The sequence below is a fragment of the Chaetura pelagica genome, unplaced genomic scaffold, assembly GCF_000747805.2.
Source record: "Chaetura pelagica isolate M959 unplaced genomic scaffold, ChaPel_1.0 scaffold363, whole genome shotgun sequence".
NCBI lineage: Eukaryota > Metazoa > Chordata > Aves > Apodiformes > Apodidae > Chaetura > Chaetura pelagica.
In genome coordinates, this window is record NW_009952720.1 from 1,665,795 (window position 1) to 1,674,085 (window position 8,291).

General features: G+C 56.5%; 1 protein-coding gene across 1 annotated transcript in view; it reads right to left on the reverse strand.

Moving 5' to 3' along the window:
- Window positions 1-3,356: 3,356 nt before the first annotated feature.
- BRINP2 (bone morphogenetic protein/retinoic acid inducible neural-specific 2) overlaps window positions 3,357-8,291 on the reverse strand; it is a 7,842-nt gene continuing 2,907 nt past the window's right edge. Inside the window, exons 4-7 of the mRNA XM_009994643.1 lie at window positions 6,206-6,311; window positions 5,664-5,900; window positions 4,846-5,068; window positions 3,357-4,513 (exon numbers count right to left, since the gene is read on the reverse strand). Coding sequence (XP_009992945.1) covers window positions 3,397-4,513; window positions 4,846-5,068; window positions 5,664-5,900; window positions 6,206-6,311 — 1,683 coding nt within the window. The 3' untranslated portion in view covers window positions 3,357-3,396. The remainder of the gene's footprint in view (window positions 4,514-4,845; window positions 5,069-5,663; window positions 5,901-6,205; window positions 6,312-8,291) is intronic.

Genomic DNA, 8,291 nt, shown 5'->3' on the forward strand with positions numbered 1-8,291 from the left:
TGGGGGCTCAGCCTCTGCTGCAGCAAAGGGCTGGAAACAGGGAAGGGGAAGAGAAGAGTAGGTTAGACAGCAGGAGCTGATCCGTTCAGCCCATCCCTGGCTGTCTCAGGGCTACAAGATGGAGCTGGGAACAAGCAGGAGCTGTGAGTGGGGATGCCGGGAGGGGTGGGTACTGCAGAGAATCCTGTCCCGCTGCTGGAGCTGAGGGTGAAACAAGCCTGGCCTTTCCCCAGCCTTCTTTTCCCTGGCAGAGCTGCTAAAGAAACATGTCCAGGGGGAACCAGAGTGTCTGCAATCAAGCGAGTGAGCTCAGCTTGTTACTGAAGAGGCAGCTTTCTGGCTTTTGTGCTGCAGAGAATCTTCTCTGAATACAGGGGCTTGCAAACCAGAGCCCGAGTAACCCCAAACCTGCTCGTTTTTCAAACCTGAAGGTTTGAAGCCCTGGGTGGCCTTTTTGCATCCAGATCCTGGCAAGTGCTGGGCATGGCAGTGACTCTCCAGCCAGCCCCGTGCCTGCTGGGGTTGTTCTTTGCAGGGCAAAACGCTGCAAGGTAATCAAATGCTGACCTCTGCTTGTTAACCTTGTCTTCTTAATCACCTCCACTGAGGGCCTTAATTGCTGAACAGGGATGGGAGGACCTGGCTGCTTCTACCCCACGCACAGCCTGGTAATCCCCTCCCTGGGGGGAAACACTGCTTCTCTTCTCTTTCTCTTCTCTTTCTCTTCCTCTTCTCTTTCTCTCCTCTTCCTCTTCTCTTTCTCTCCTCTTTCTCTCCTCTTTCTCTCCTCTTTCTCTCCTCTCTCTCTCCTCTCCCTCTCCTCTCCCTCTCCTCTCCCTCTCCTCTTCTCCACCCTCATCCCTGAGCAGATGTCTGCTGGCTTCCCCTGGGAAACACAGATTATGGCTTTATCTTCTCAATTCCTCCTGGTGTGTTGGGTGGATTATTTTTTTTCCCCTCCCTTTGAGACGAGGAGACAAGGTAGGAGATGTGAGCAGAAGAAGACAGATGTATGGAGAAGTCCAGGAGACAGATTGAGGGATGCTACAACCACAATAGCTGGCCTGATGGATTGATAGATTAGACAAGGAATATAAATAGCAAGCATGGTTTATCTACCTCTGTTTTATTTCCCTCTCATTTATCTCTTTATCTCTCCTCCTGCTTATCTCTTTATCTGCCCAGCCTGAGGATGGAGGAACAGGCAGGTGACAGAAGCAGGATGGATGAGTTTGGGTTACCACCACTTTTGCAGTGTCCAAGAAGGTAAGTTTTGCCAGCCAAGGAGGATTAGGAAGAGGATTTGGATCTCCATACCAACACATGGGATTGGTTGTTTTCTTTCCCCTGCCTATCCCCTCTGCCTGCACCCCCCTCTGATGGGGATGCTCCAAAGAGAAGGTCATCATCTTCCTCTCTCTAGCCTGTCTTAGCCATGAAATGATAGCAGGCACCAGAGCAGTGAGCTCTCCTTGTCTGGGTGCCCACGTTTCCACCAGAGAGCCAGGCAGCACCGCTGCTTGATATTCCAGTCAGGCCCCGAGCAGGGTGGCAGCACCAGGGAAGGAGGGAGGGGAGCCCAGCTCTTGGCCAGGCTGCCAGCTTGTCTGTCCCCTCCACCCAGCTCTTCACAAGGCTGTGGTGAGCAGATGCTGGAGATGCCACCAGCTTCCCATGGTGGGGCTGCTGGAGATGCTGGCCTCAGGGAAACCCACTGCTCCTTGATTCCTCTGCTGGGTGTAGCAGAGGGAGGTGTCCAGGATGGGTTGCACCTGCTTTGGGGCCCTTTCTAAAGGGATGATAAATGAGAAGGTCTTGAGGAGGTCAATAGAGAAACCAGAAGTATGGAACAACCAATGGATAGGGACCAAGCAATGGAGCTAGGACAGAGGTGACTGTCTTACCTGTCTACACAGTTGTAACCAGCCAGAAAGGGTGGCTGGGGGTCAGATATCTCATCCCATACCAGAGCTAAGGGTCATCAAGTGAAGCTCCCAAATGCCATGCTTGACACCCCCAAAGAGGGAGCATGTGGCACAGTGAGCAATCCAGCCACAGCACTGCTCACCCTAAGGTGTGGTAGATGCCTACATGGGACAAGAAGCAGGTTGGACATGAGGCATGGCTGGTGCCACATGGGTCCCTCCCACCTGCTTGGGGGCTTTCTGCTCCAGACACCTTGCTGGGACCAAAGGTGAGAGCCAGTGGGAGCAAGCAAGGAGCTCCAGGATCCCTCCCTGCCTCCAGGCATGCCTTACGGTCTTAATGGGACACCTTGGAGCCCATCCCTCTGAGTTAATGAAGACATGGACAGGAGACAGATGGCCAGCCCATGTGGTGGCATCTCCCTTCCTCAGGAGGCTTGGCTAAAATCCAGAGAGCAGGATGGTGTGGGGACGTGTCAGCTGGACACGTGCAGGAGTCTCCTTGCTGTCCCCTCCTGCCACACAGGAAGGGAAAAGCCAGAGATGACTGTCACTGTTCTTTTTTTTTGTTGTTGTTTTAATCTCAGTTGGTTTTGGTTGCTCTTTTGCTCAAAAAAAGGCATTTTTTAAAAAAATATATTAAACAGATACATTTTACTAAGTCGTCTCTTGGCTGGAGCCACTGACAAGAAATGACACTCCCCAGATAAACAGGCTTAAAAAAACCCCTCCCAAAGGAAACAAAGAAATAAATACATAAATAAGATATTTTTTTTCCCCCCCTTTTCTTCCTTTTTGCTTTCTTTTGTTGAAGGTTTCTTTTCTTTTTTTTTTCTGTAGGGAATTGCAACCCAGAGGTCTCTGTGACCGCAGCGTCCGCAGGGCAGGTGCCAGGTCCTTCCCACCCAAGGGGTGATGATGCCTCGGTCCCACAGCTGGTGCAGGATGCTCGTGGAGAGGCCCCAGGGGCTGATCTGCTGGGCCTCAGGGGCCTGGGGTGTGGTTCTGCAGGAAGGAAGGATGGAGGGGGGTGGAGAAGCGAAGGCGCCGGTAAGAAATCCTCTCTTAAAAAGACTACAAAAGTTGGGGTGCTGAGGAGGCCACTGCTAGAGGGTCCTCATGGTGGGTTGACCATCTGCTCCGGCAGGACCAGCAGCTGCTTTTGGGCAAGCCACATCTCCCCTGCCAATGATGGGGTGGCCACACTGGCTTTGTCCTCAGGCTCGGAGCCAGTTTGTGCTGCGTGATCCATCCCTCCTCCATCCTCCCCCTGGCACCCTCCATCTGCTCCAGCCCTGCCTCTCTTTGGCCAGTCGCTGGGTGCACCATGGAAGCACGTGGTTGGCACTAAGGTAAGGCCTTGATTTCATTCTTTAGGGTGGTTATTTCCTTTTTTTTTTTTTTCCCTCCCCCCTCCCCCATCCAGGGAGTCCTTTCTCCCAGCCCCCTTGCTCTGAGATCTGAGCAGCTGTTAGCTGCACAGCTTGCCCATCTCCTGCTCCACAGCGTTGGGCAGCCTGGAGTTGAAGGCCCTCAAGGAGGACTGGATCCTGGCCACCTCGTTGTTGGCCAACTTGAGCCTGTGGCGGAGCAAGCAAGTGAAGAGGTCCAGGCGGGTTTTGCCAGGGGGGGACAACCTGTTCACTCTGTCCCTGATCTCCAACAGCTGGAGCATGGCTGAGTCCTGGGAGCCTTGGGTGTAGGGATAGTCCAGCTGGAGGATCAGGTCACGGATAGCGTCTGGCTCAAAGGGCAGGCTGTAGCCAAAGACTTGCAAGCTGTTGATTTTCATGTAGCCCAGGTTCTTGGAGGGATCTGCCACCTCCAGAGGTTCGTAGTAGATTGTCTCGTTGGAGTTGTCATCCAGAGACTTGATGCGGCTCCGCAAGTAGACGTGGACCGTTTCAAAGAAGGTCTTCCACTTGTTGCCCAAGGTAAGTGTCCAGTTTTGACACTGGGCAGAGGCATCTACGTTAGTCCTTTCCCAGTCTGGGAAGCTGCCCTCGTTGACAGGCATGAACCAGCTCTCCGAGTGGCTTCCCCCAAAGGGGTTGACGTAGATGGCCATGACAGGCTCCAGGGTGCTGTTCTTGGTGAGGCAGATCTGCAAGGAGAGGGCCAGCATCACGTGAACCAACCCGGGCTTGTACTTGTTGCTCTTCAGGGTCAAGAGCATGCGCTTCCTCCAGGAGGGATCAAACCAGCTCCCCAGGCGCATGTCGTTGCTGATGAAGATGGAGTGCACCTCGATGCGGCTGTCCCGCTTCTGCAGGAGGTACTTGAGCTCCAAGTCCTGCAGGTCTGTCTCCAAGCCCAGGTAGTGCTCCAGGGAGTCGGCCACCTCCGGGCGGCAGAAGCCCTGGGTGAGGACGTAGCCGTGGTTGCAGGTCCCGCAGCGGGTGCCGTTGTCCTCGGCACAGCTGGCACAGGCTGGCCCCTCGCCCAAGGCACACGGTATGGAGCCCTGGCAGGAGGGCTGGTCAGAGGGACACGTGCAGCTGTGGCTTTCCTCCAGGAAGGTCCCAGGCACGGTGGTCTCGCTGCAGTACAGCAGCGACTGCGCGCGGCTCCACCAGTAAGGGAGGGACCTGGTGGAGAAGAGATGCAGGAGGAGAGATGCTTATAGGGGCATCTTAAGGGGTGCAGGCTGGAAGAGCTGCTCACTTTAAGTTCATGTTTCTGCCCTGCTGGTGGCTCCCCATGAACCAAGCCCTATTTTCCACCTCCAGGCTTGGATCCAGCCTCTCAGGGCCACATCCTAAGGTGGCACAGCTTGGTCCCCACTGCCTGGTCACCCTCAAGCATCCCTCCAGCAGGCAGGAGCTCCTCTAGTCCTAGCCATTGAGAGGTGGGCTGTGGGTCTGAGCCCATCTTGGGGTTCTGAGGGGTGTCCTCAGAGTAGGACACTGTGATCCCCTACCTCTCCTTGGGCAGTTTGAAGCGAGGTTGCCGGTGGCAGCGTTTGCTGAGGTTGAAGAGTCGCCGGATGAGTCGGTGGGTTTTCCTGGAGAGCAGCTTCAGGCTGGTGCCCAGCTGCTGGTAACGGTGCTGGACATCCAGGTCCATGGCCCAGAAGTGGGAGATGGCTGTCCTGTTCAGGAAACGGTCCCCGGGGAGCCTCTTCACCAGGGCCTGAAACTCCTCTGCGGAGAGGGGGGAAAGAGATGGCATCAGCAGAGCCAGGAGAGCAAGAGGTGAAGGCAGGCAACCTCCCTTCACCCAGGCTCTCAGGTCTTCATGGTAAGATGACCACCCTGCAGTCCCACTACCCAGCCCAGTCTGCCCCCCCCCCCGGGTTGCAGGTAAAGAGGTGGTTGGTGGATCTGGTGAAGGGTCTGGAGAACAAGTCTTATGAGGAGTGGCTGAGGGAAATGAGGTTGTTTAGCCTGGAGAAAAGGAGGCTGAGGGGAAAGCTTCTCACTCTCTACAACCACCTGGAAGGAGGTTGGAGCGAAGGGCGGTTGGTCTCTTCTCCCAAGTAACAAGCAACAGGACAAGAGGAAATGGACTCAAGTTGTGCCAGAGGGGAGGTTTAGATTGGATATGAGGAACAATTTCTTCACCTAAAGGGTTGTCAGGCCCTGGCACAGGCTGCCCAGGGTAGTGCTGGTGTCACCACCCCTGGAGACCTTCAAAAACCATGTAGACATGGTGCTCTGGAATGGTTGGCTGAACGCTTGAACCTGACGATCTTTTTCCAACCTTAACGACTCTATCGATCCCCTCCACAAGCCTCACCTGACTCCTCGAACTGACTGTGGTGGCTCTCCCAGGCTCTCTGGAGCTGGGCCAAGCTGTTCTCCAGCGCCTGGATGTCAACCTCGGGGCAGTTGCAGGCGGGGAAGGCGGGTTGGCAGCGGCAGCGGCAGTCGCTCCGGCGACACACCAGCTCCCCGGCCGAGCTGCAGGCGACGTAGCTGAGCGCGGCCGCCACAAACCTCTCCCGCAGGTAGGAGGGGAGCACCGTCTGCAGCCCTGCAGGTGGGAGGCAGCCCCAAGAGGGGGTCAGGGCACATGCAGAACCCCCCCAGAGTGAGGAGGGAATGAGCTTTCCCCCTCCCCGAGCCTCCCACAGTTTCATATCAATTCGCTGTGGAGCCGCTTGTCTGGGCTCTGCATCGATCTCGGCTCCTCTTGGCAGACGAGCAACAACCTCGTCCTGCCCAGCTTTGATGCTTTTCATCCCCTCCCCTTCCTCCCCAGCCCTTTGAAAATTAAATGCAGCATCTCCAGCCGGCGTCCATCCCCTGCTGGCACTCATCTGTCCCCACCTTCCCTACCTTGGAGCTGCACTTTGTTCTCGGGGCTCTGCACCAGGACGGAGCTCACAGAGTCCAGGTTGTCATAGTTGCTGCAGCCGAGCGGCCCCGTCCGAGTTTCTGTCACCTAAGGGGAGAGGCACCCAAAAGTGCTGCAGACAACCCCTGCCCCAGGCTTGTCCATGCCCTGCTCCCCATGATGCCCGGAGAGGAAAACTAATTGCCTGCTAATTGGCTTGTTGACAGGCGGCAGCCCCGCTGGAAAACGCGCCTTCGTTAGTCTGCCCAGTTTCCCATCAATAACGCGTCTGTGCCAGCTCTGCCGGCTCCACCATCCCTCCCCCCGAGGTGTGATGCTGCTTCAGGGTCCTCGGCCAGCTCGGAGGGACTGGTGCCTTCCCCACCCTGTGCCACCACCTTCCCCCTCCCACCCTGGCCCACCTTGATGGCGGTCGTGGCGATCTGGATGTGGTGGAGCCGGCGCAGCGTGCTCTCCCGGTCGATGAAGTAGGAGGCTGCCAGTTGGTGCAGGGTCTCCAGTGAGACCCCTGAGCTGTTCCCAGCCCCCCTGGCAGGCTCTGCCCTCCGGCTCAGCTTGCGCTTGTCCACAAAAATGGTCAAGGACTCCTCTCCTGGTGGGGAGAAAACATTCAATGCTTTCAGGGGGGGGTTGCTGAGCTCCCTCCCCTTCCCCTTCTTGGCCGTATTTCTCACAAGGTGCTTATTTTCCTGCCCTCCCGCCTTTTCCAGGCTGCCTGGTGGGAGGAGGAGCAAGCTGGGAGGACAACAGGCACCAGCACTCACCTCCCAGCGTGGCTGCCAGCAAGAAGTGGGTCCCATACTTCTTGATGAGGCTGTCTGTGATCTGCTGAGGGCTGGGCCGGCGCCCCAGCAGGCGGATGTTGCGGATGAATTCGGGGGCCAGGGGAAGGGGCAGGTTGAAGAAGTCTTTCCTCTCCAAGGCCAAGTTATTCACCTTCCAGCGAGCAAACTCTCTGTGGGAGGAGAGGGACGATGGGGAGGGGGTTTTAAAAGCCGGTGAGATTGTGATACTTGCACACTGTCCCCGGTTTCTACCTTGGGGCAGGGGATCAGTAGGAGGAAGAAGTCCCATTGGGACCATTCTGACTTCCTGAGGAGGTGAAGGACCCAGGACACGTGCTCACCAGCTATAGATCCAGCCAGGATGAAAGCATCGTCCCTCCCTAAGCCATCGATGGCAATAACAAGGTACAAGCAGCGGAGATGCCTGATATTGATTAATCAGGCACCTCCGGTGGACATTAATCACAGCCCAGGGCAGGGCCAGAACCTTTTCCAGCCTGGCCTCATTCTATCCTCCATCCCCACGCCTAGGGATCTGGGTGAAAAAACCTAACATCAAGGGGTCTCGTGGTTTTAAGTGTCGGCAACATTTTTGAGGAAGTCGGAGGTGGCGGGATGATGTGGTGGGATGTGGTGGGGTTGGTGGTGGGATGATGGTGGTGGGATGATGTGGTGGAGTTGGTGGTGGGATGATGTGGTGGGGTTGGTGGTGGGATGATGTGGTGGGGTTGGTGGTGGGTCCCCTCATAGCCCTGGAGGTCACAAATGTGCCCAATAGCTCCCCTGGCCCCAGGGAGTAGCCACCAGCCTGCCACTGCCTCCATCAACCCACAGCCCTGTAAACATCCAGGGGCTGGTTTCAGCCTAATCTTTGGCATTTTGCTCTAATTAAAACCAGGCGGTGGCTTTCAGGCAGTTTAATTAAGGGTGGTTGGAAAAGGAGGGAGAGGGAGGAGGAGGGAGGCGTGCAAAGCAGCCGAGGGGCTTTGGCAGATGCCCGCTTGCATCCCATCATCATTTCTGAGTCCAGCAAGTGGGGTGTTGGGGCCAGGACTGGGGCTGAAGGTGAGGGAAAACAGGGTGCTGCCTCTCCCCTTGCCTGCACGCTCTCTGGGTGCTGGGGTGCATGGGGAAGGGGACCAGGAGTCCTGTGCTGGGTCCCCCCACCTTATTCCGCAGGCAGAACAAAGCCCCGGGGAGGCACGGGCTGGCTGCTGTCCCTCTGGCTGCTCCCTCCTGTCCCACCACCGTCACCAGCAGCATCCCTGGAGGATGCCGGTCC